Source organism: Apostichopus japonicus, chromosome 3 (genome assembly GCF_037975245.1).
Source record: "Apostichopus japonicus isolate 1M-3 chromosome 3, ASM3797524v1, whole genome shotgun sequence".
NCBI lineage: Eukaryota > Metazoa > Echinodermata > Holothuroidea > Aspidochirotida > Stichopodidae > Apostichopus > Apostichopus japonicus.
In genome coordinates this window covers 15,815,706-15,842,300 of record NC_092563.1, presented here as the reverse complement: position 1 = coordinate 15,842,300, position 26,595 = coordinate 15,815,706, and the positions used below count along the sequence as shown (strand labels likewise).

Here is a 26,595-nt window from a genome sequence, read left to right as displayed (position 1 = left end):
GGGTACCCCACCCATGAGATCCCTCTCCCAGGGTGTGGATCACACTACCGCACAATCTGCCCGGCACTCAAATATTCCTGAGCACATCCCTGCATGTGTAAATCGATCAATGATTTTGTTTTTAATACAAACGACACAACAGAAGGATGATCCAGCAACGCCGAAGTGCATCCGTAGTTATGAAAGTTCGGTGAGAAGGTACTACTTCTCTCAATGACAAAAGTGGAGGGAAGTAACCCCCACCCCTAACCCCCCAACCATCCTTTGTCCACCGTCCCTACACCTGTGGAGATTGCGGAGCGACTGTTAACCTCTGCAACATACTGTCATCACAACATGTAGTTATGTTTCCAATCAGAATGCAGAACATTTAGAATAACATTTCGAAAAGATAAAAGACGACATTTATCAAGCAACCATTCTTTCTTGTCTTCATATATATATATATATATATATATTTCATTCATAGTTTTGAATGACGTTTATCAGTTATAACAATTATCAATACATTTATAAGCTATTCAACATAGATTGGTTAACTCGAAAAGAAACAAACAACCAACCTATGTTGACAAAGGAATGAAGTTTTGCACACACATAATAAAACCATACAGATTCCTCACTGGATAGCAGGGCAATTGAGAATGCAAAATGTATAAATTTTAAGACTTAATTACCTGGTACATATTCTCTTTAACACCCCTTCTCCCCCACCCCTCCCTCTATTATCCGATCACTCCATCAAAAGAAACCAATCTTTCTTTTCAAATGGATATTTTTTATTTCAGACTACAAACACCATCTCTTTCTCCTAAAGGAAATGAAAACAAAATAGGGGACGGGGAGGGGGAGGGAGGGAAAAGCACAGGCAGAAAGTGGACTCATCATATTGAATACTTTTGACAAAGCTGTTTACGATAAAGATTGCACGGCCTCTTAAAGGCAAACCTATGCTTGTCACCTACACATTGCACTTAGCTTAAAATAATTTTCACAGCAAACACTAACAATATAAATCCACTGGAAATTTATGATTTTACTGACTTCACAGGTCCTTCTTTTAACTGATACCACTTTCCCTACTTAGAGATTTTATGTAAAGCCCACACATGTAATGTAAAACCCACATATTCAATGTTAAAACCAACTCTAACAAGTTTCTACGATTTGGGATTGTGTCACATAGTTTGGGAGACTGCTAGTCTGAGGGTGATCCACCCCTATCTGATTAAATGAACCTGCATGCAATCCATACCAGGTGCAAATCTGGGAGTCAATGTTGGTGGTGGTGGTGGTGGGGGGGGAATGATTACACCCCCTCTTCAACCACACAAAAATGGTTCTTAACACAATAAATTTAGCCTAACTATGCCTCAACCCCCCCCCCCCTCCACACCTCTTCATGTCTAACATGTTTTTGTGTTTTTTGAGGAAGGACTCCCTTTCATACATGGGAATTGGTTTCAACTACCTCATTGGCACTCACCCCTCCGCCCTCCCCCCTCCACCTCCCTCTACTAAGTCCTAGATCTGCCACAGCAAACATCACTTTGTCAGCCATCAAATTACGCGAATGGGTATGGGATGGAGAAAATAGTCATCACCATTTAATACGAAGACATAATTAAACAAATTATAGTATATCATTCATATTACAGCACCACAAACCATTGCATCATTGGATCAAAGCGTATCAGACAAGCACATTTTAAGTCAACTTATCATTAGAAACAGAAAAAAAAAATGTCCATACAATCCACCACCTGTTTTCATGAAATTGAAAAAGAAACACCCAAAACCAAGTTGTAAAAGCAGGAAGTGCCAAAGTTAAGGGTTACCAATAAAAAAATCAAAATTGTCATCAGAATATAAGATAATTTTTCTTTTTTTAAATTGTGACCAACTAAGAGGTGTTAGATTGGACATCAATGGATAATGACCAGTGAAGTGGTGAGGAGAAAAGACGCATGAAATTCTTACTCCTCTGAGCTTGTTTGAAATGATATACACTCTTTTCTTGAACAATAAATTCTATGGAATGTTAGTGAGGGCTCCCCTTATACTGGTACAGTCCAATATCAATTTTTGTATTACATTAACAAAAAAAATTGATAATAAGACAAAAAATAAATGTATCATTTTTTAAACTTAACTAGCACATAGCCAACAGGTTTTTAATAAGCAGATTTCTATCCGGCCTATGACAACAATTCCCCCCCCCCCCCCCAAAAAAAACAGCCTACTATCTTGCACGTATCTGGATTTATGCGGGCCCTGAAGTCCTTTGAAATGATAACCCAATCGGCCCACCCTGCCCGTTGATCTATCGAAGTAAACTGAGACTCTGATAAAGTCTGGTCCCTTTAGTGCCAATGGGCCCCTTAGTGCCAAGCCTCCATCCAACCGGTATAATTCTGGGGCCCTAGTAGCAAAATTAAACAGAACTGCTGAAATAGACTGATTGGAGATGTGACATTCTTGTACGTAAGATACCATGGACCCTCTGTGCGATCTCTACCACATACTTCAGTTATTGGAATGTCTTTCGTTTTTGAAAGAGTACTTTATAAATAGCAATAGTGCACATTTTGAAATTACCAAAATGGAAACAGAGTACTTTTTTGTTAATATGAAAAGGGATACCACCTTTGAGGTATTTTACCCATAGCCTCCACTGCTCCTATCTACAGCTACTCCATGGAATTGGTACGTCTATCTTACTGGTAAATCCAAAACATACTTGGTACTGCTATGACTATCAGACTGGTGCCTTTAGTCATGTCACGTCACGAGTAGTGTGACTTATTTCCCTGGTATCTGCAGCTGCGTCAGGAAGACAAAGCATTGACTGGTACCGTCAGTTCAGATTTACTGATATGAAAGCTCCATTGGCACAGTTACTGAGGTCATGCAACTGCTGTCTTCAGCTTCATCACCATATCATCCACGCATCTCATCATCAGTTTGCCACTGTAACTGGTGCCTTCAGCATCATTACTGCATGGTTATGTCCATACAACTGGTGCCTTCAGCATCATTACTGTATGGTTATGTCCATACAACTGGTGCCTTCAGCAACATCATCTTATGGTTATGTCTCTGCAACTGGTGCCTTCGGCATCATTACTGTATGGTTATGTCCACACGACTGGTGCCTTCAGCAACATTACCTTATGGTTACTTCCTGCAACCAGTGCCTTCAGTTACTTTATAATCTTGTTATGATCATGTGACTATTGCTTTTATCAACATCACCACAATGTTACATCTGGTGACTTCAACATCATCTTGTATGTTCATGCTACCATTTTACCCTCAGTAACATCATTACATTGTTATATCCATGCAACTGGTGCCTTCAGCAACATCACTTTATGGTTATGTCCCTGCAACTGGTGCCTTTGGTTACTTTATAATATTGTTATGATCATGTGGCTATTGCCTTTATCAACATCACCACAATGTTACGTCTGGTGACTTCAACATCATCTTGTATGTTCATGCTACCAGTTTACCCTCAGTAACATCATTACATGGTTATCTCCATGCAACTGGTGCCTTCAGCAACATCACCAAATTGTTATGTCCCTGCAACTGGTGCCTTCAGCAAAATTACCAGATTGATATCTCCATGCAACTGGTGCATTCAGCAATATCATTAAACTGCTACTGTTTGTCCTTCTTGCACTATAGATATGACAGCTGTATCTTAGCTATTCTTATCTTTCATTTGCAAGGCTTTCAATTGTTCTTCTAATTCCTTTATTCTTTTCTCCTTCTTTTCATTCTCTTCTCTCTGTTGGTCCCTCTCCTCTTTCACTTTTTCCAGTTCTTTGTCCTTCTCCTCTTTCACTTTTTCCAGTTCTTTGTCCTTCTCTGTGATGAGGCTGTCTCTCTGACTCAGCTGTGTCTGCAAGGCTTCCTGTGCCTGCGCAGAAAAACAAATGATGTGCCCAAAAATTAGGCTCTCTAGCCCCTCCCCCCGTCCCTCCCCCACCCCCTCACCCCAATAAAAAAATAGAGAGGGCAGTGTCATATCTGTCTTATCTAGTACTACAAAACTTGACTAGCTGCAGTCTATCACTACAGATCATAAAGGTATCATGAGCTGATCACTAATAGCGAACACAATTTCAGAGGATCTTTTGAATCGTATTGTCCAAGTTTAAAGTCAGGGTAGATGTTTTAAGCACCTAAACCTTGTCTTTTCTAAAGCACGGCTTTAGTTCTGCAAAACTGTAGCAATGCGAACCATTAAAGTAGTCTTATTGTACTCATCCAGCCACTGAGTACAATATGTTCATCAGGCATGTTTGGCAGCCCCTCAGTGCTTTCATGATTATTGCGTCACTTTAGGTAAGAGGTCATTACACAGTACAGGTCACACATATTAGGAACTTAACTTAATTAATTAGTGACTGAACATAAATTAACAACAAACTAACGCTTACCTGCTGATTATGGTCACAGTAGGCCCAACACTTAAGGACGTCTGATGCACTGGGGCGGAGCATTTTATCCTTGTTGGTCAACGACTCAATCAAGTTTGCCTGTGGGGCAGACAAAGAGACTGTTATATTATGTGGCATCCAAATGCAATGAGAAAAAGTGAGCAAGCTTCTGAAAAGATGTCCAAGAAAATGCAAGAAATAAATAAGTCCATCATCTTTAATGGATAATTTTAACGATAATCAAAACAGCTATTGGAAAGGGTTCTGGAAGTGCAAACGCAACCGTTATCTAACGTATGTAGTTCACCCTGTCTGTAGTTCACCCTGTCTGTAGTTCACCCTTGTGACTACTTCTCCTTATCTTAGCATGAGGCAGTGGAACAGGGTGTGAACTCTCTGAAGAACAATCTCAAATAAATTATGGATGATTTGCATGATAAAATCAATTTCCTTTCATGAATTGTCGAACATGAAACAAAACCACCAGCCCTAAACACATGGAGGAATTTCTGTGTCAATAAAAACCCATTTCCGATGGTTAACTCTAAGAGAAGGTTGGACTTCTAACAAGGGACATCTAAGAATCAGACTTCAATCAGTGTTTGATCTTGAGAATTCTGGCCTCTTCATGACGAAAAGAGTTCATCTGCGACATTCCACATTCCACCCAGGTCATCGACTGGTGTATATAATAATTTAAATAACCATAGCTAGGTCCACAGAACAGTTTTCCTAAATGCAAAGAAGTACAATTTCGATCTGTCTAACACAAATGTGATGATTACCGCTTCTGGCCAACATGATCTCAGTTTTTCTGGAATGTCTCCCCCTTCTCTCAGCATCTTGATGCAAATGCTTCTCTCCATCCCAGTCCTGAACGGATGAAACATCTCATATTTGATGATACCGAAGCTGTACATATCGGCCTTTGGGTGAACATGGACAGGAAAATGAAGGAGGTATAAATTAGTGTGTACAATTTGTGACTTGCAGAAAGTACTGAATACTTGTTTCTGATTGGCTGAATTTAAATCCTGAGCTGTAGTATCGGCCTTTGGGTGAATATAGACAGGAAATGAAAGAGGTATGAATCAGTGTGTAGAAAGTTGTGAATTCTTAATTTTAGGCAGAAAATAGAATTTGGTATTACTTTTTTTTTTCAAACAACAACAAACACAGTCCTGCAAATCATTCATTTACAAACTAATATAATCTTGGTTATTATTTAACAACATGCACATCCAGTCCTCTATTCATACTATATTGTAACCCTCAATTTGAAGTTTCCTTAAAACTCAGCTGAACATATATTAACAAAATAATCACAAATGCTTATTTCAAGAACAAATCAATAAAATAAGAACAAAATAACAAAAATACACAAAGAAGATTCGAAAATGAATTACATGTAAGCTTTGGAGAGAAGTTTCCTATTGGAGTGACTTTCACTTTAGCAGCTATGAATTGAAGCATTTTTGCAGAAAAGTTACTATTTTTATTTCATTTCTATTTTTTAAAACAACCCTTTCTCACTTTGACTTTTGTACAGATACTGAAATAGGAAAAGCCACTTGCATTATCGAATCCGTTCGACTTTCCTCTGATAAACAATGTGCCATCCGACAGGTTCCAAACAAATCTCACATATCAGTGAGGAAATGCATATGAATATTCACGATTACAGGGGGAGGGGCATTTATTTGTAATTTTACGATCAGAATGAGGACTGAGTGCCGGTACTTTACCTTACTGTCATAATCACCGCCACGTTGTTGTTCTGGTGCGATGTAAGGGGAAGTCCCGATATCAGTGGAGAGTTGTCTCCCTGTGGGGAAAAGGGGGGGGGGAGATGAAGATGGACGCATGAAGAAGATAAGATGGGTACACGACAAACAATCTGTGTATAACAGGAAAACAATGTTGCCTGTCATGACAATTATTATCATTATTATCATTCACCAATTTAACATTTTAAGGGAGATATAGACCCAAGGATCAACCGAATGTGACAACAATTGCTTAGAATGGGGCACATGCCACCCACAAAGGAAGGACAAAAGAAAAAAATGACTTCATGTCTTAGATTTATAACACCTCTCAAGTTTAGTCAAGTTTTGAAGGGGGTTGCCATTTTGGTCCCATGATGTGATATCACAATCATAGCTTTTGGTGTCCTTTTCAATTTCACAAATGTGATGTCATTATTTTTTTGCCCATGAAGGTACATCCAATTGATGTTTAATAAACTCCAAAACAAATGAAAAGAAGTTATTGCAAAAACTGTTTGAGAGGGGGGGGGGGGGGGGCATACTACACTCACCTACATCTTTGTTACAAATGGCTATATGATGGTTGGGATTATTTAGGAGAATTAAATCAAGTAAGAGATCCCTGTGACTGGTGCCTTCAGTATTATTACTGTATGGTTTTGTCCATACAACTGGTGCCTTCAGCATCATTACTGTATGGTTATGTCTATACGACTGGTGCCTTCAGTATCATTACTGTATGCTTGTCTATACGACTGGTGCCTTCAATATCATTACTGTATGGTTATGTCCATATGACTGGTGCCTTCAGCATCACTACCGAATGCTTGTTTCCCTGCAACTGGTGCCTTCAGTATTATTACTGTATGCACATCAAGTTAGTTAATAGACATTGTATAACTCTAAAGCTTACCAACAGTCCTTGGGTTGACGGCTTCCACGTGTTCTTCCTCCTGACATAGGACTTCTCTTGCCAGGCCAAAGTCACCTATCTTGACTTCTAGTTGAGGTTCAGTCAGAAAGACATTCAGGGGCTTTGATGGTAGACCCACGAGAAGAACAAATAAGGAGAGGGAAAGAGAACCAGAAATCGAAAACGTTTAGTGGTTACCATGTCTAAACATATTCATAGTGTGGTAAGCCATACATGTTTATATACATGAACTTGTGCACACCAAAATGAAGAGGATTATCTATTGACTGATGCGGCAACATATAAAGAACCGTACCAGGAATCAGTTATCATGTTGACAAAGCATCAACCATTTAAATTCATTGCTGAAGACTTTACAGCTTCTAAAAATCATGCAACTGTTACTATGATGGCATATTGTGTATAAAAAAAACCCACAAGAAACAATGCAAACACTGCTGTAAGAAAATAAATTCCTACTCTATGAAAATGTGCTGTCCGTATATATATTTTTTATCCCAGTGATATTTTTGCAAGCGCTTCAATTCTTCAAATAAAACGTCCATTGACAGTAGTTGTATATAAGTTGTGAATTAATTTAGCTGAGATTTCAAGGGACACTGTGCATGTTCATCAAATCATGGTCTCCTACAGGGGCATGAAAACTTAAAGATGGCCATCCCGTTTCTTCAATTCCTATACTCTACCTCACCAGGTTAATCAACTAACCAAACAAAACCCAAACAAACCGCATTATCATTTCTCCAGTTTTTAATCTTTTCTTTTCTTTTCTTTCTGCTCCTTCTCCTTACAAGGACATCAAAAGAGCTTCTCTTTCCAAAAAAATAAATGAAAAAATTCTTTAAAAGTCTGGCTGGTTTTACGAGAGTATTTCCTACCTTGAGGTCTCGATGCAATATATCTTGTTCGTGTACAAAGTGGACACCCTCTAGAATCTGTTTCAGGATGTGGATATTTTGTCCATAGTTCACACAGCTGAACGCACCTATGCAAGAGACGATTAAAAGGTTGAAATCGATCGATCATAAATGACAATAGCGAAATTCTTGTAATTCAAAGGATTGTGTGAAATCATTGGATAAATACTGGTAGGGAATCAACCACTACACACAATGATGAATTGTAGCTATCACATGGCGAGTTGTTAGATGTTATGTAATTAAAAGTAAACCTGTACCCGTAACCGCACTCGTTATGGCGACGTGCCTTTTCTGTCACTGCGCCTCCTTCCCTTTGGAAAGAACTCCCATTTCACGTTCCTGACTCTCCCTCCCTTTGTATTTTCAAGAGACAACTTAAACCATTTCTGTTTGATTCCTAGTTTCTTTTAATCCTTGGTTTCCTTTGTCTCTTTCCTACTTTTTAAAGCGCTTTGAAACGCTGTATTAAGCATTATATAAATGTAAATTATTATTATCATAATTATTATTATTTTTAAAAGTACTCATCCTTACCACCTGACAGCAAACTATCATTTCGGTCCAGCAACCATTCTGATAAGGTTTTACCGCACAATTCCATCTGAATGTAAAGAACGTATTTGGTCAGAGGCTTTGAAGAATGGCGTCTTCGTGGTCGCCGTAAGGTGGCAGCATCCACTATTTCTCTTTTAAATGTTTCTCTGTCCATGACACCTTTCTGATTCCTAGTCTCCAAGGACTTATAGGTATATTGATCCGTCTGGACGATCTCTTCCTCCTTCTCGTAGAAATAAATTCCCGCTTGGGACACAGAAGTTTCCTTCACGCTCGATACACTGCTCGATGAAATGACGGAGGACACCTGGCCCGTCTTGGACCCGTTGACCGTCGTTGTCTTGGATCTGTCGAACGATGTCTCTTTGCTCGCCTCGAAGACGATTGAAGCATCAGAATGCTCTGGGTTGTCTTCTTCCGAGCTGGAACTAGAGGACTCAGAAGATGAGGAAGATGACGATGCGAGGGATGGGACCTTTTCATCTTCCTTCTTTGAACTAGACCCTGCATCGCTCCCCGAGGCATGTTCCTCTTCCAGCCAGGCGGCGTGATAACGAACGATCCTGTGACAGGGTGTCTTCGTAAGCTTGGCCAGGATGGTGACTTCTTGCGAAAGCTGTTGGAAATGTACAAGCAGATAAAGTTGAAACGTAAATAGACACTTGAAGATGATATTTTTAGCAAATTTTGAAAAACAACACTATCTAATTGTACAAAGGTACATAGATTTACTAACAAAGGTACTGAATATGTTAGATGTCTGCTAACTATTGTATTATGATGCAGCTTGTCGAACCCCAGTCTGCTAATGATCAAAACTATTTTCTGATACCGAGGAAGTTCAAGAAAAGAAAATTATATCCTAACCAATCAAAAATGTTTTGAGATGGGGCAATAAAAGAAATCTAAAAGTATGATCATAAGTGACCAATTGTGCTCTTTCTAGCAGATTCTTGGGCTATACAGATCAGGTTTACAAAAAGTGTGGTACATTCTAGCCTATGATGGAACAAGCTTGTCCAAGAAAGGAATGACACATTATTGCTGTGACCTTCAAAATAGTTGAAAGTGACAATCAAATTCCTTTTTTAAACTTTAAGAGAAAGATTTCTCTCCCCTTTCTGGGATTTTGTTTATCATTTCCCAGTCAGTTTGTAATGTTAATTTACTAATTTACATTATAAATAAGGCAGAATTTTCTCTTCAATTTGCCACTCTCTTGCATGTTGGGTTGTATTCAATGAACTTGTGGTTCTATCCCCAGTTACAGTATGTGTGGGTTTTTGATTGGCCATTCGAGCAGAGAAAAATGTTTATTTGGGGAGATTGCCACCAATTTATAAGGGATGTATAACTCAGTTGGTACAGCACAGAGCTATTACTCTTAGGGTACTACTTAGAATCCTCTTACAGCCAAAACAAATTTTTTTTCTTAGCAGGACTTTTTCAAATTTAATTATTAATCTTGCAGTCAGTTTTCTTGGATTGATTTAATTCCTGAATTTCTCAAAACTAAGAGACAAAATACTAACCTTTTCCAATGTGATGCTGCCTGGTGACTTCACGGTTACTCTCTTAACAGCATAATGCTGTTTGTCTACTTTATGGAGAACCTGCGTGAAATGAAACAAATCAACTTATTCCGCGAGGATTCTTCGTCTTTTTCCGAAAAACAAACATAAAACTTTCTGTACCCACTGAGAATTTTTTTTTGGAAAGGTGATTATATGTATGCAAATTGTGTCTGTAATGTTGACCTTCGACTCCTTTCCCAGAAAAAAAAATGTAACAGCCCCTTATGATTGACTGTAACTCTTAGAGATATGCAAAGTAGGTGGGGAATCTACTCTACTTGAATTGTTACAATCTTAATACTCCTTGTTCAGAATATAAATTAAATCAAAACTGCAGTGTCACTTTTTAAGGCACTGTTAGGGAAATGGATTTTAATACTTGTCGTTCAGAAAATTAATTAATTCAAACTGCAGTGTACATTTTTTGAGCCACGGTTAGGGAAATGGATTCTCTACTCATACAAACCTCTGTGACTTTAGCAAAGCCCCCTTTGCCGATGAGCCTTATTTCATCGAATTCACTTTTGTAACGACCATCGTGGAGGTAAACTTTCTCATTATTTGAAAGATAAGCGGTGTGAGATGATGTTAGAGGAAGGCTTCTGTTGATGGTCTGCAAAATAGGTCATCGAGTAAACGAATTTAACAAGTCGACTCAACAAACAAGATTTTGAAATTGCATTGCATTCTGTAACACTGCACTGAAAGCTGACCAAATCAATTGGCTGTCACTTCATATACAATTGCACTTTGTGAATTCATATGGTTTATGGAAGAGTGTCTTAATTGCTGTTCTGGCTAAATAGACAAAGCTCTGTATTGGTTGCACACAGGCACTTAGCCGATGGGGGGGGGGGGGGCGGAGGGGGCGACAGCCCCCCCCTTGAGCATATTTTTTGTATTTTATTATGATATCTCTAGTAATTTCAAAATAAAAGTGCTTAGATGCAACTAACAAGGCCTGGGATGTGCCAGCAATCTGGGAGTCATTTTTGGCCAAAATTTCTTGTACACTAAGCGCCAACACATCGTGGCCCTACGCTTAGATAGTTTGTCTAGAAGACTTCCCCCCTCCCTTGGCAAATTCCTCTATTCACCCCTGGTTGCACATGCTGTTTTCATTTGAACCAAAACTGTTGTTGGTGAAAAGCATGCATACAATGGCACCCAGTCAACAAAACTATTTATCTTGTGATCTGCTCTCAATCAACCATCCACCTTTTCATTTGAATGAATGAGGGCTCACTCCTTACTTTCAGCACCTCAGATTCAACATTAAACTCAATCAAAAAATATAAGACATTTATGGTCTCAAATGACCATGGCCTAAAAATATGTAAATATTAGAGCAAATGGTGTCGAATGTCATCTGATGGTGCTAGGTTGGCCATAGGAAGTCGAAAGAACATGGTTTGGTCGAGATGCTTGAATTAATAAAACAATAGATTAATATTTACATTAAAGGCCTGCACTGATGGCCGATGTCTTTAACAAGTAAGCCTTAAAGGAGCATTCCAGAGATTAAAACATTACCTTTAAAGAAGCATATCTTGAAAACCAGAATAGTGATAAGATACCTTTATAGTAGTGCTCAAATACTTTCGTTTTTCATTTTTCTTGGACTGGTACAAATGGAAATCTTAAATTCTGCCTAAAGTCATCTGTTTATGCTTTGTCATGGTAAAAAACCTACTAAACAGGCAGGAAATACCAGACAGGAATACAAGTACTCCTTCATGTGTCAACATCAAGAGTAGACTTACCAAGTTTTGAAAGGCTTGGCTAAATATATTTCTATGTAGTTGTAAGCCAACTGACTCATCACTGTTATGTATACTTTGGTGAACAGGCAGAACAATTTGTTGCTGTGAGAATGAAGAAAATTTTGAATACAGACCATGGTCATTTGTACTAGCTTCCAGATATTGAAAAGCATTATACAACGCCACAATTTTGTTAATACGTAATTTTGCAGGGCATTTCCACAGTTCCTATTGTTAAAGATAAATTGTTTTTGTTTGTTTGACTCTAAAACACTGGACATGAGAAGTGACTAACAGGATCTTTCATTGCTGTTTCCCCCCCCCCCCCTTTTTCATCTGAATGAAAAAGGTCATCACAATCACAAATAATGTTCAGGTTTAAGGGTTTTATGCGTTGAGAAATGACTATCGACGTGGTTGGGTGAAAGATGAAACAGTTTGTGTCTGAGATGGGCTACATTTAGAGATCAATTTAGAATAAATTGTTCATTACCACGGTTACAAGACTCACCTCATATCTCTTCTTCTTCTCAACCATCTTAGAGAAGACGTTGAAAGTTCCCTTCGATGAATTGTACAACCAACGGATGTCACCCGCAGAGAGGCCCTCTGGGGGTGAATCCAGGAGGAAGTCAGAGTCTGGGTGTGGAACGAATGACGAACAAAGCATTACACACATATAAGTAACTAATAAATAACACAAAGCTGACTGTGAGATTATACCAAGGGAAGATATAAAAAGAGCAATCCCAATAACTAATGTGGTCTTTTCCAGGAGTTTATTTTGCGAGCAGAGTATTACAGGGATTAGATCTTCCACAGGAAAGAACTGAAGCATATCTCAGGCCTCTGGGTTTTCTGGCTTAATCATCAACCATAGGTTAGCAAATGTGAAAAACAAATCCAATTATGTTACTTCCCTCTTAATCATAAACTCCCAAATCATTGGAATTTTTTTTTTTAATGAGGTTACCAATAATGTTAGCTGAGGATAAGAGGATAATTGTGCGGTGATCCGTGGGGTGGCCGGGTGGGGTCTAATTTGAGGGATTGCCTCTTCCCTTCATGAGTAAAAAAATTGACTTTGAAAGGAACCTACATTAAAATGGTACCAGATTTTAAATTAAAAGGTACAATCTAGAAGACTCTGTAAAAAAGAATAATTCCTTTTTTTCCAAATACTTCTACAACTTTGTCAGAAGTAGCCAAAATAGAAGACAATTTTTTCCTCAAGTCCGGGCATATTTTTAAGTTCTTAAACTCAACCCTGATGCTCACTTTGAAGAAGTGGACATGTTTGGAGAAATCCTGACATGGTGACCTTTCAGCAGTATCAAAGAACCTTGCCACAGAGACAAATGTAATTTGTTACTTTTCTCCTCTTGAGATGTGATCCTAATTTTTAGTGTGCTCAAAAAGCAAAAATACTCTCCTGGAAGTGACCACCTTTAAAATCTTCTCAGACAAAGCAACAGCAGAACAATGCCCACATAGTCTGAGATGGTTTGTGTCCAACCCCAAACCTGCCTAAAATGAATCCATGTGAGCACCACACAATAGATTTCTTGTAGTTCAAGTGATACATATGTGCAGAATGTGGGCTGTTAAAATCATAAAATCAGGATTCATTGGTCACCAAACCTCCTGCAACCATCCCCCCTACAAATTGAAAATTTAATCAAGTCAAAACAAAATTGATCATTTTGGCCAATTTTAGGATAAAATACCATTTCATGTAATTATTAAACTGACTTCAGACATAAAACTCCAAGGTACAGTATACTAAAATATCCTCATGTTTTAAAGTGTTTAACTTTAGAAAAACACTGGTCATGTTGGAAACATACCGTCAAATCCATTAAGTGCCTGGGCTTTAATGGGAGGTAATCTTCGACTTAATTCTTTCGATGTTTCATTTTCGTTCGATTTGTCTGCAGGAAAACAATTGTCAAAATAGCTACATGTTTATGTCATAACAAACTTTAACAAAGACTGATCCATTCTCCATTTCATGACATTCCAATTTCATTTGTAAACTATAGTACAAAACTATGGCAGTAATGTACACACTTAAAATATATATGATGAAGAAGGGTTTTCACATCAGCTGAGCCAACGTCCTCTTGTCAGGAATATTAAAACTTTACAATGCTATTTAATACTGTGTATAAATTGAAACTCTCTGTACCCATATTCAAGTCCTCAATCAAACTTTGTTAACATTAATACTTTCTCCAGTATTTAATATAACAGAAATCATGTTGTTCATTTAAAAATATTTGAAGTATTACTGTATATATTATAAATAGAATTATAGGTTAAAATGTTTACGTCATTTCATACATTACACAAAAGTCATTTTACTTTTCCTAGCAAACAGTTTCTGTTCTATTTTGTAAGTACCTCCACTGCTATTACTAGCAGATGAATTGCAGTTAGTAATAGTCACAACATCTTCATCATCTACCCCTGGCTTGGAACTCATGTTGACAAGAAGGCACCAGCTTAACCTGATACATCCTTCACATTGTTCTGAAGAACAAGAAGATAGAAAATTATGATGATTAGTGTGTCATTTTCTTGGTTTATATATGGCATTGAATATTTGGTTAATTGTTTTGGGTGTTCGACTACCAGTCAGCTGCTTTTGCAATTTTATCTTGAAAAATCCAACGTTAATTAAAGGCATTGAATACTCGCCCCAAACAGCGTGCCGCCATCTTTAAAAAGTTAACTTTCCGTTGCTTGCCAGAGAAGCTTTTCTCTTGTCGCTACAAAATGCAGACAGTAATGAAAGGTGATACCTTGTTATCTTTAGCTGAAGCTGTCCATCGCTGTATTGTTTGTACACTGTGCTGTGGTTATTGACCGCAGCTGTATGTAATGACTGTACACTAGTGTCTAATTACCGACGGTAGCAAGCTGTGTGTGTATTTTCTGGGATCAATGGTGGTGTCTAACACTTTTGTAACTCCTCATTCGAAACTAGGTCAGATTACCGGCATTAGACGTTCCTTTTTGTGAGAGTCTTCACACCCTTTAAGCTGTGTTTGTGTTTTCCTCTCAAGAGAATTTCAGGAAACGTTATATATACATATACTGTATTATAATCAATTTTGTCTCGTGGTAAGGGATAGGATATATTTCTTCCTGATTGACAGTTTTTGCATTACTGTGGTCTTGACTCTTGTGTTACCCATGATGCTACTGTAGGCTAACAAATAAATTTAGGCTACGTACATCAAATTTAATATGATCTCGAACTCTCAATCCATTGCAGGAAAACGTACCAACCATGGAGAGTCATGTGACATGCTCCCAGGCACAACTAACATATTATTAAACCCTTTGTCAGTTCGATATGATAAATGTTTCATAAACAATGGAACGCCACTATAACAAGTATTTGCGGTAAAATTGATAATAATTGCTTAGGTTTCGATGATAACGATGTTTAGATTTACTTGCTGTCTCACAAAAGGCTCAATCTGCAGACCCTGGCTGCTATTTGAGCATCTAATGCCAGAGTCTTATAGATTGTGGTAGGCGGTCACTTCTATTTAAGTTACACGCTTTTTTACATGCAGAAACGTTGCTTAGGAACAATGAATCCTGTCGTCTGTTTCTCATGTCTGTATACATTGTGTACAGTCCTGATAAACTATGTGTGTGCCAGTTTCAGTTTGATTGTTTGAAAGAAAATTCCCAAAATTAGAAATTTTGGAATTGAAAATTGCAGTACACATGTACAGTGGTGTTACGTCGAGGTTGACACTACACGACTATACAGACTATACCGTACGATAAATTTCAATTTCGACGATCCGACTTTAAAAATTCTACCGGACGATATAATGCTAAAGTACAGGTGTTTTAGCCTGACGATAATTCAAGATGCAGACCGACCATTCATGAAAGGATTAATCGATCGCTATTGTTAAATTTTCCGTCGGTAGCGTCGAACAATCCCGACGATACCAGGCCTACAGTCAGTTGATAAATTAAAGAGAACTACTGCACTGAACTGACACTGCTAAGCGGCCTAGCCCAAGTTGCGGACCGACCATTCATGAGAGGATTAAATCGATCGCTATTGTTAAAATTATAGTCAATAGCGTCAGTTAGCCCCGACGATATCAGGCCTACAGCCTGTTGATGAACTAAAGACAATGCGCTTCTAAACTTACTGTACATTGCTAGGCGGCCTAGCCTAAGTTGTCTACAGTATTATCGCAACATGCACGAACTTCGATGCAAAACAATGTAACACCTCACATATATATAGCCTAATGTTTTACTACTTTCCCTGTAACAAAATAATTACCTTGTGTACCTTTCCGAGTGCAACGGTGTTTAATGTTTGCAATCCACTAACGATAATATAGTATTGATGAAAGATTTGTTTCTTTACCGGCAATATCTTACAATATAAAGGCACCATAAGGTGAAGAATAAAACATCTGCAGACCGAACACAAATTAAGTCGATGTTATCCAGAATGTTAACTGTGAATTAATAGATTTAAACTTCCATTTAATTTTGTTGTTACGACCTGACAATGCAATGCAGACGCCGCGGCGCCATTTGAATGTTACATAGTTAAATGGTCGGAATATCAAACACACCCGCAGCAATTCCCACGCGCGTTATCCAAGGGTCGACTTGAAAGCTTGAGGGAAAGTGGAGGGATGGGGGGGGGGGGTGGTGACGTGCTTAAACAGAGACCTAAGCGTACATCGTTATTTTCATATGAACTGATTTTACTACAGACACTGAAAAGTATTGAGAGAAGATTTAATTTTTGAAAATTTATTTTGAACCAAATAGACTGACATCAGAGCACATTACGCAACTTTAGATTAACTTAAAATCGAATTTTAAAATGCATTGTAAGTACACTCTTTATATCAGTACAATTTCGGAGCTTGTCCAATATGATCCGACTGAGTGAGGAAAAAAATGTATAAGTTTGACGAAATAGCGTATAAATAATAGCACACAAAAAATCACACTCATGTTATTCTTAAGTGAAAAAATAAACGCATTACTGAGGCAACACCTTTCATATTTTGTAAACTTTATATCACTCATAACTTCTATATTTATTTTCATTTATTTTACGTATTGAGGAATGTTTTAGAAGCATCTATAGTAAATTGTTCAACATTCTTTAAATATAGAATGAATAAAATGGATCTTGTTTTGTGTAACATACAACTACCTGTACTGTAGGAGACAACTAAAAAGATATTATTTGTGCTCAAGTTCAGTTTAAACTCACAGAAAATTGTTACATTACAACTAGATAAGGTTACATTACAACTAGATAAGGTTACATTACAACTAGATAAGGTTACATTACAACTAGATAAGGTTACATTACAACTAGATAAGGTTACATTACAACTAGATAAGGTTATGTACTGTCTTATTAGCCTTCTCTCGCAGTTGCTGCCTATAGTGCCTGTTGAAGAGATCGATGGTTGTCTTCAACCGTGCCCACTCAGCTTCCTCTGCCTGGTGTGTCGGTAGCGGTGCAAAATCGAAGATGGATTGTCGTATTTTCTGTAGGCGGTGTTGGTCAAGTTGGGTCTTGCCACGCTTCCCTGACGTATTTCCATGTAGTCGCTCTTCCGCCGTAAAATATTGCACAGCCAACAGTTTCGCCATTTGCCTTCGATCCTGGCAACATTTAGCCAAGAGAACATGGATGGGGCTATCTTGCTCTTGCAGTGGTGTGGGTGCGGGTGCGGGCGAGGAAGACAGAGTAAGTAACGCATTGCCGACTGCACTGGAAAGCTCAATTGGTGGCGGTGTGGCAGGTACAGGCATTGGGGAAGATGTTGGTGCCTGCTGTATTGACCCTTGCTTCCTCTCCATCTCATCCACTCTCTTCCTCAACTCTGCAAGCTCTTCGGACTGCGCTAAAATCTTCATGGTTAATTCAGCAAATCGTCCGTCGCACACTGCTGAACAACCAAAGGCTGGAGTAGCCCTCGACCACTCATCCGGCAAAGGTAGGGGATTGCCCTCTGCTGTGGCTGACGATACCACTGACTGAATCGCCATTGTGGCAGCATCTGCGCATCCATATGCCATCCCTTCTGCTTGTGGCGGACCTCCATCATCCCCTGGGGCTGCTGGCCCAATGGCTATCCTCGTTGCAATCTGTTAGAACAAATGAATAAACAAAATGAAGGTTACTGTATTAGGTATGCATCGTTTAATCAAGTACGTTCCGTGTGTTTTTCTGCTTTAACAGTTACTGTAGGTGTACTGAGTAAAGAATCATTTTACAGGGACTGCAGCGAAAAAATCTCGTTTTTTCTAGGGAAAAACGGTCCACGGTAATAAGGTGATCATTTCAAAATTTACATAGCAAGAAAAAATGGAGGAGGCTACCCCGCCCCCACCCGTCTCTGTGGTCCTTGTTATGTACTGGTGTTTGTTTATAATTGAATCACCTTAAACTTTGTAACTGATCGGCTTTTTCAAACCCACAAAGCTTTTTATAGGAACGAATAAGTTCCACCCAATTGTGTATAATGAGGACATCTATGAATAGCATCGTATCAATTTATCTTCTTTTGCCATGTTGATCGTTAATGAGGAGAAAGAGGTAATGCTATCTGGAACCTGTACTCTTTACGCAGAAATTTCAATTATGCGTTTTACAGTATGTTAACAACTTCAACTTTTCAAATCGTCTCTTTTACAAATGTACAGTACGCTGTATACACACAGTGTCACATTTATATAAATACTTCTTTCCAATTTTTTTGCTGTGTCCGAGCAGGTTATCAAAAGGAATTAAATGGTAAGGTGTGATTGAAGGATTTACTGTAAGTTACTTCGTAACCACCAAAATGATAGCTCATCGTACCTTTTTGGGCACCAGCGTCCTTGTCTTCTTCGTCGTCGACGGCGCCTTGCTTGACGTGGCTCTCTTAGGTTGTGCGGGGCGCCTTCGCGGGGTTTCGTTTTCTTGGTCCCTTTGGTGGTTGACGACATCCCGATGTATAACAGTACTACTGCGGTTGGTTGAGCCCTCTCCCTGGTTTACAATCATTACTAACGGTTGCCTCCGATCCGTTGATTCCACCAGATTCATTTCCATGAGCCACTCATATTTTAGCTTTCTGCTTTTGGCATAGATCTGGAAGGATATATATAATGTCGATACGGTGAACGCCAAAAACAAAACGCATTTTGAGAACGAGACAATCAAGAAGAATATTTGTAGTTACAATGTTCCTCGGGCTTTCGGTGAAAAATTGAAAGAAATTGTTGTTGAATTGTCGATTCTAGGCTACAGACACTGTAGGCCCAAAAAGTCTTTAAGATTTAGTTTTCAAATGAAGCGTTAAAAATCGGCCGTATCTCAAGGTTTAAAAAAAAAAATAGATGCAATATATACTGTACATGGTGATCAGGTCAATTCTAACGTGCGCGACAAAAAATAAATTATATTTGAGAACGAGACAACTAAGCAGCAGAATATACAAAGTAGTTGCTATTTTGCTTAATTACAGGAACATATTCTAAGCCAATGTTTCTCGGGCTTTCTATAAGAAATTACGAGGTGCTTCGCCACTATACGTTGCGTTACATATTGTAAACCGCCTACTGTACCCCCTACTTTCACTGGACGAGTAAAGAAGTATAAGTTCAAAAACCATTAATTTTCTTCTAACAAGATATTAACGTTAGATTTTATAAAAGGTGATATCGTTATCGAGATACTGTATTGAGATTAAAAAATAACCAGAGGAAGACTTAAAGCAAGTTTACACTATCATAACGAAATGGTAAAGAGGCCTACGTGTACAGTTCTTCAGGGCGATTGGCGATGGGGGGGGGGGTGCGACTGTAAATCCTTGGTACTTACCACGCAGTTAAAAGGGTCGTTTTCCTCGACTGTTACAACCTCCCCAGAAGTTCCGTCCGCCTTCTTTATTGTAACTTCTTCACCTTTCTGATAGAACTGCGGTTGGGTTTCTTTCCAATTTTCACTCTCCAGCCGACATTGCCGCTTTGGCACGGGCAGTCTCGTTTTTTCTTTAGAAACCCAATCTGTAACTCTGTAGTTCGCCCAGCGAATTTTGAAGGCGTCGGCTCTCTCCTCCAAAACTTTTCCGATGAGCCAGATTCCACATGCAGGATCCACTGCTTGTACTGACGTCTTTACTGAAATCATGTTGGTGTTGAAATACTACTGTACACAGTATTGGCTCTCTTCTACAGAAACTGTATTCGAATGGTAGCAGGGATCTCGAAGTTCTTTGCTTTATACAAAGTAATTACTTTAATGACACCGCCAATAAACTTTCTGCCTATTTTAGGCAGTGCTTTATCTTGTTAACATAATGCAATCAAACATCAATAGGGGGATTAGCATGTGGTTCCGTAATAGCGCAACCAGGTTCGCTCACTACATGCATTCATTCTGCAAGGGTAATTTCATACTGTAACTCAGTTTTCCTTGAGCTATACCTTCGAATACAATATGCCAGGCAAGTTAGTACCAACGCATATACGACTGAATATTGTACGTGCGGCAATTCTCGGAAGAAAACCACCTTTACAAATTTGGCGAGAACTTAAAGATTCTGGTGTTTTGATATCTCGGAACACCGTGAAGAACATTATAGCGAGATTCCGTACGAGAGGTAACCTGCAAAACAACAAGCGGGGTGGACGGCAACGAAGTATGACTACAGAGCATCTTAAACTTATTGATGGGTTGATGGAGACCAACGACGAGTTGACTTCAGCAGATCTTCGCCGAGAATTACACAAGGCCACGGGCACCAGTTTCGCCACATCCACTATCAGGAAGAAGAAGCTTGAACTTGGGTGGGTGTTTAAGCAGACTCAGTTTGCCCAAAATATCAGAAGGCAAAACCGTATCAAGCGTTTGATACACATCAGAGAACTGGCCCTAACGAATGAAACTTACAATGACGTTGTGTTTACTGACGAATGTTCAATCGAGCTAGATCATCATGCCAGGATAGTATTTCACCGTAAAGGCACAAAACCTAAACTTAAAGGAAAACCGAAGCACCCATACAAATTGCACGTGTGGGCCGGTATTTCGAAGCGGGGGGCTACTGACATCTTCATCTTCGATGGGATAATGCGTCAGGAGTTCTTCGTGGAAATTTTACGAGAAGCTCTTCTGCCTTTCGGTCGCAAAAATTTCCCAGAAGGTTTTCGTCTGATGCAAGATAACGACCCAAAACACACCAGTCTGTACGCAAGACGTTTCATGGAGGAAACCAATATTACATGGTGGAAGACTCCCCCAGAGAGCCCTGACCTAAATCCGATCGAAAAGGTGTGGCATGAGTTGAAGACTTTCCTACGGAAAGAATGGAAGCCACACAAGAAGGAGGAACTGGTGGAAGGAATTCTTAAGTTCTGGAGGGAGCGGGTGACCCCACAAAAGTGCCGAACCTACATCAACAACTTGAAGAAGGCAATACCAGCGGTCATCGAAAGTCGGGGAGAGGCAACACAGTATTAAGTTGTCTGTAACAAACAAAACGGTTCTTTTAAGGACCACCATATATTCCAGAAAGAGATGAACATCCTCCCTCAAACATGCTTGTATTTCATCCTTTGTATTTAAATTAAGGCTTTCATTTTTAGTACCGAATATTACCCCCGGGGGGTGGGGCAGGATAACAACTTACCCTGAGCACTGATTTCGGATTATAATGTCAGGGGCGGTGCTAGCTTCCTAATAAAGTTGAAAAAAAAAATCGCCATTTACAAACTAAGTTTTTTTTACGCCCCGTCAAAGTACAGAAAAACCCTGTTATTTCTGGTCATTATGTTAAAAAAAGGAGTGGGGGGGGGGGTCTAGTTTCGACCCTAGTAGGGACTTCGGACGCAAAGACGAGTAACAGGAAATACAAGAGGCAAACTACTGTACTACAGTAGTGTAGGTATACAGAGGGCAGAGCGAACACAAATAAAGAAGTAAACGGATTAGTAAACAAAGAGGGAGAGAAGAAAATAAGCCAGGGAAAAAATATAAACTGTAGAAGGATAAAGAGAGGATTAAATAACGAGGAGTAAATAATAAACTGTGGGGAGCGTGGGGGGGGGGGGAATCAACGTACAGGAAGGACATATCAAAAGTTTGAATAATGACAATAATATGACTAACGTGTGAGATGCGTGTATATCTTAGCACAGTGAAATGCCAATAGCCTTAACACCTCGGCGGTTAAGAAGTTCGTGTTATTATACACAAACAAGAGAACTAATGCATTACAACAAAAAATCTTTTTTTTGTGATAATTTCAAATGGAATTAAATGATACATGCCGCGTTGACACCTCGTATAATCCCTATACGAGTTTATACGCATGAAATGCTATTGTGCTCAATGAATAGGGATCAAAGTCGCCGAAGAATTACTGAGATGTTTGAAACAGCCGTTTCTTAAATAGTAATTCATGACGCGATATTTCAGAGGACGCAGGTAGAGTGTTTGCCGGCATAGAACTTAACTGTTTTTTCGTTAATTGGGGTTCAGTATTCAGTGTTTCTTTTCCCCGACTCTTTTTTTTTTTTACAGCTGTAGAGGTTATGTTTCACGGAGAATAAATTTACTTGGATAGTTGGCAACATTTTGAAGAAATAATAAAGTATTACTTAAGCGTTTCTTGTGTCATTTTTTATATATAATTACCGTTGTTTCCAACAGAGTGAAAAGAAAAATAATTCCACCAGGGCCATCGGCTCAGTACGGTCCGAGTCCATAGGAGTTCACTTCTTTGCCCCACATTATTTTCATTTCGAAAGACGCACAGTTTCAAGTTCATTACACACTGAAGGCTTCGATTCTCTATCTGCCTTGTTTAGGGAAGATCTTGGGATTTTCATCCCTAGATATCGCTAGATATCGACACAGAACAGTGCCCGTGGGCTTTATTGGATTTCATTCTCCTTTTTCTCTTTCTTTTCCCCCTTTCCTTTCTTTCCTTCCTCCTCTCTCTCCCCCCCCCCTTTTCCCCTTTTTTCTTCTCTTTCTTTCGCGCCCAACGCCCCACCCCCTGGATACGCGCCTGATAGTACTTTACATTTGATACAAAAATTACTTCTACAACAGCTGCAACAACTTCCCAAAAGTTGTATGTGTCGCAACTAGGTTAAGTTTTAACCTTGCTGAACAGTACCATTCATAATTTGCATATTACACGAAAATTTACACTCGGCGTCTAGATGGCGGGAAAATGAACCATCATGTTCAATGTCTTGTTTTGTTCCCATGGTGCAATGAACTTGTGCAAGTTCGAATGTCGATGACCTACTTGTTTTGTGACCAATGTCACTGGGAATTATGTGTGTAAAAACTCGGTTTTTCCACGTGTTTTATATATATATATGTATAAGTTTTACGTAAGCGGAGCGAAGTTCGGGGCGGCTCTTCGATTGTGAGGAAGCGCTTATCTAAGTACCAATATTTGTGCAAAATATCGTAAGGTTTTTCAGATATTCTCTTTGAATGTCCCCTCCATATATCTCTCTTTCTCCGTCCACTCAAAGCTCGACACTTACGCTAATTCTGTTAGAGGAAAAATTATCGCAATATCGCGATAATTTTTGAACTATTTATCGTGACGGTAAAAAGAAAATATCGCCCAACCCTATGCCTGACCCGGTTAATATCTAGATCAGTGACAAAGCTTGAGAAACGAAGGGTCTTCTTAGAGCCACCTGTTATTCGTTGACCCATTTACGCGGTACTCATGTTATATTTGCTGTGGAAGTAAAAGTTGGCAGGTCGCCAAGATAAATTCATTGGATACAATTAATTTCAACTGGACATTTATTAGCCTTTCTCGTAACACCAACGTTTATTTAGCAATACGAACGGGAGTTAGATTTTCGCATATTGTTACTCTGGACCGTATTGGATTTATCATAATTTTATCTGCTGCTGGATATTTGTACCTTGCAAGGTAAATATACGAGTCTATTGCAAAGTTTAGGCAACTGGGGGGGGGGGAGTAGGGGTAGGTAGGGGTTGTTGTGATGGGTTGTTGCGATACTAGGGGGGGGGAGGGGGCTGTCTAGTGATCGTGGAATACTTTTAGAAAAGAAAATATATATTTCAAACAAGTCGAGGGTTAAAAGGTTTATGTGCCGGTCAGACCGGCCAATGGATAGGGTGTATTTCAGCGGTAGGGAATGTATCAGCGTGCTTGATACTGGGAAGTATGATTGTATTTCTGATGTTCATATGGTGTAATGTATTATATATCCGTAAAATCAATGATGATTTACTAAGGCATTCAAAATTGAAATATTTTCGTTAGGCCTATATTCAGATTTGTACAGTATGTTGGCATTGATAATATACAGTACAGTAGTGTTTGGTCATGGCCTCGGTCCTCTTGCAAGGAATTATCTTGCAATTAGTTTACTGTCTGACATATTGTTAGTAGCCATTCTTCCTCGTGGCTGTTGCTCCTGGAAGCATAAACCACAACCTATTGTTCGTTTCCTCTAAGCTTTCTACCTTACCGACGATACTGCAGATTAACTGACGATAATCTGACGTTATAGTGTATTTCAAGCCGGCGATACTCGCGCTGCATGACTATAATAGTGCTGCTTGAGATTCCCGACGATTAAAGTGTTGCTCGACGATCCGACTATAAAGACGATAACCGACTATTACCGACCATAATGCCCAGACGATAATGTCAACCTCGACGTAACACCACTGTACTACTTGCTAAATTCCGTTGTTCATATTGCTCCACCAGGAATGTGTTAGCTATGAAATGATTTGCAAAATTGCAAAATAACCCCACAACTCTTGAATCTCAGAGATTATAATTATGACCACAAGTCAATAGGCATATAGTAAACAATGTATTATCGCTCTCAAAACGCCCTAAGTTGCAGTGTATTCTGAAATTACCCGGATCATATTAAAATAAGTTGCTTATGGCATACACATTCAAGGAGTACTGTATGGATTGAGTGCTATAAGGGAGCATGTCATATGGCCCTACATTATTGGAATGGGTTTTCTTTTTTTAGCTTCACTTAATTGACATAAAGGATCCAGATTCATGTATGCGCCCATGGTTACACATACGGTTAATTAACGATAACAGTGGCAGAAGGCTATCCTACTACTCCCAGGGAGTTCCCTGATCTTAATAGAGTGAACATTTACCAAATATTGCTACGACTTTGCCTGCTATTAACAATAACATACAGTAGTCTAGGCCTACGCTATCATTAACTAGCAGTTGTTAGGCCAGTAATTTTATTAATATAATGTTAGTGTTATGTTATAGCCCTAGCCTAATCCGCGAAATTTATGTATCTGGCCTGAGCATGAGGAAATTTCCAGAACTTGAGACTAAAGACAACATAACAATTAGTATTCTCACCAATGCTTGGAATATTGGACAAAATGTTAACACAGCACGAAGTCTGTAACACAGAATACAGGCAATAAGTAGCAATGGACTTGATCCTACGAAGCTTTTCGGCATCACCAAGAGCAAGATGCTTCAACCTTCTTGACAACTAACTTTCCAATGACATGTGCATGTAAAGTCTTGCCTTTCGTAATTGGATATCTCATTTCTTGCGTCATGTATTTCTACGGAAGCAAAGAAAAGACATTACATTGACGACTTACACATTGCAATAAAAGTAAGTCTGAATATGATCGTTTTACACATTTGATTAAATAATTAAAAATGTCAAAAATCTTAAAATTGTCGTTACGTTCACTTTGTAACATCTTGGAGAAAGGTCAGCAATTTTCAAAATGCGTTTTAGACGAGATGCACTTTATAACTGTGTAATAGTATAAAAAATTCAAAAACGTTTTTTTGCAAAACGTGAAAATTTTAAGTGCATCTTATTAAAACAGTTATTTTCAGTTTTCGTCGTTTTTACATCAAGGAAGTGTGCAAACGGTGATTTTCAATTTTTTTTTAACGTTTTACACGGTTAGTGTATCTACTATCTAGTCGAAACGGTTATTTTCAGATTGTTTACCGTTTTTCCGCGTGTTAGCTGTAATGTTATGTGTTGTATACGCTTCCGTATACCTAAAATGTATGCTGCGCAATATTACATACAAGGGGAATCCCCAATTTAGTAACAGTACACAAGGCGGGAAATTTCTTTTGCTTTGTATTCGATCAATGCAGATGGAGACTGCGTCACTTCTCGGTTGGCAGTCTATGTTGTTGTACCGGGCATGTCTTACTGGATTTAATATATTCACAAACAAACAGACATTCACACAGAGGTCGGTTTCTTGAATTAATAGCCACAATAAAATCTGATTGGAATGCATTGCAGTTTCAATCGGAAGAACAAGTAGTTTTTATCTTCTTACTTCCAATACCAAGCACTATAAATTTCATGTAGGAAATGCAATACAAAGGGGCATCATTCGCTGGGGGAGGCATTAATTAAGCCGGTGAATTTTTTGAAGTAATAGCACAACTGGCGTTGAACCTGATGATAGAGCTATACATGGGACCTCACAACCAATGATCTCCCTTTCTTAATATTTGATTCCCATAGTGGTTCATGTCTATACTAGCATCAGTAAGTAAACATATGTGCATGG

The 26,595-nt window shown here is 38.9% G+C and overlaps 2 protein-coding genes across 3 annotated transcripts; both read right to left on the bottom strand.

The window, feature by feature from the left end:
- Positions 1-419: 419 nt before the first annotated feature.
- Positions 420-25,558, bottom strand: LOC139964738 (eukaryotic translation initiation factor 2-alpha kinase 1-like). 2 transcript variants are annotated; one of them, XM_071966675.1, is made up of 15 exons: positions 25,394-25,558; positions 14,370-14,498; positions 13,814-13,897; positions 12,478-12,605; positions 11,967-12,068; positions 10,670-10,816; positions 10,162-10,242; positions 8,609-9,245; positions 8,033-8,139; positions 7,134-7,254; positions 6,197-6,276; positions 5,237-5,377; positions 4,452-4,550; positions 3,878-3,928; positions 420-3,844 (listed from the first exon to the last, which is right to left on the bottom strand). In XM_071966675.1, exons 2-15 carry the CDS (start codon positions 14,449-14,451, stop codon positions 3,710-3,712), a joined length of 1,995 nt encoding a protein of 664 aa, XP_071822776.1. In that variant the 5' UTR covers positions 14,452-14,498; positions 25,394-25,558; the 3' UTR covers positions 420-3,709. The 2 variants fall into 2 exon arrangements, with proteins under 2 accessions (XP_071822776.1, XP_071822769.1); XM_071966668.1 differs by having other exon boundaries at positions 420-3,928; positions 25,394-25,557.
- Positions 15,712-20,165, bottom strand: LOC139964750 (uncharacterized). The gene is made up of 3 exons (XM_071966688.1): positions 19,855-20,165; positions 18,850-19,122; positions 15,712-18,134 (listed from the first exon to the last, which is right to left on the bottom strand). Exons 1-3 carry the CDS (start codon positions 20,161-20,163, stop codon positions 17,373-17,375), a joined length of 1,344 nt encoding a protein of 447 aa, XP_071822789.1. The 5' UTR covers positions 20,164-20,165; the 3' UTR covers positions 15,712-17,372.
- Positions 25,559-26,595: the final 1,037 nt, after the last annotated feature.

What these genes read in the sequence shown, in the direction of transcription:
- LOC139964750 (XM_071966688.1), bottom strand. Translation starts at nt 20,163, where the DNA reads ATGATTTCAGTAAAGACGTCAGTACAAGCAGTGGATCCTGCATGTGGA. An exon ending in ACGACCCTTTTAACTGCGTG is followed by an intron (nt 19,123 to 19,854) that starts GTAAGTACCAAG and finishes ATATCCTTCCAG; the next exon opens with ATCTATGCCAAAAGCAGAAA. An exon ending in GGACGCTGGTGCCCAAAAAG is followed by an intron (nt 18,135 to 18,849) that starts GTACGATGAGCT and finishes TTGTTCTAACAG; the next exon opens with ATTGCAACGAGGATAGCCAT.
- LOC139964738 (XM_071966668.1), bottom strand. Translation starts at nt 14,451, where the DNA reads ATGAGTTCCAAGCCAGGGGTAGATGATGAAGATGTTGTGACTATTACT. An exon ending in GGCACTTAATGGATTTGACG is followed by an intron (nt 12,606 to 13,813) that starts GTATGTTTCCAA and finishes TTCCACACCCAG; the next exon opens with ACTCTGACTTCCTCCTGGAT. An exon ending in CGTCAACCCAAGGACTGTTG is followed by an intron (nt 6,277 to 7,133) that starts GTAAGCTTTAGA and finishes TTTTCCCCACAG; the next exon opens with GGAGACAACTCTCCACTGAT.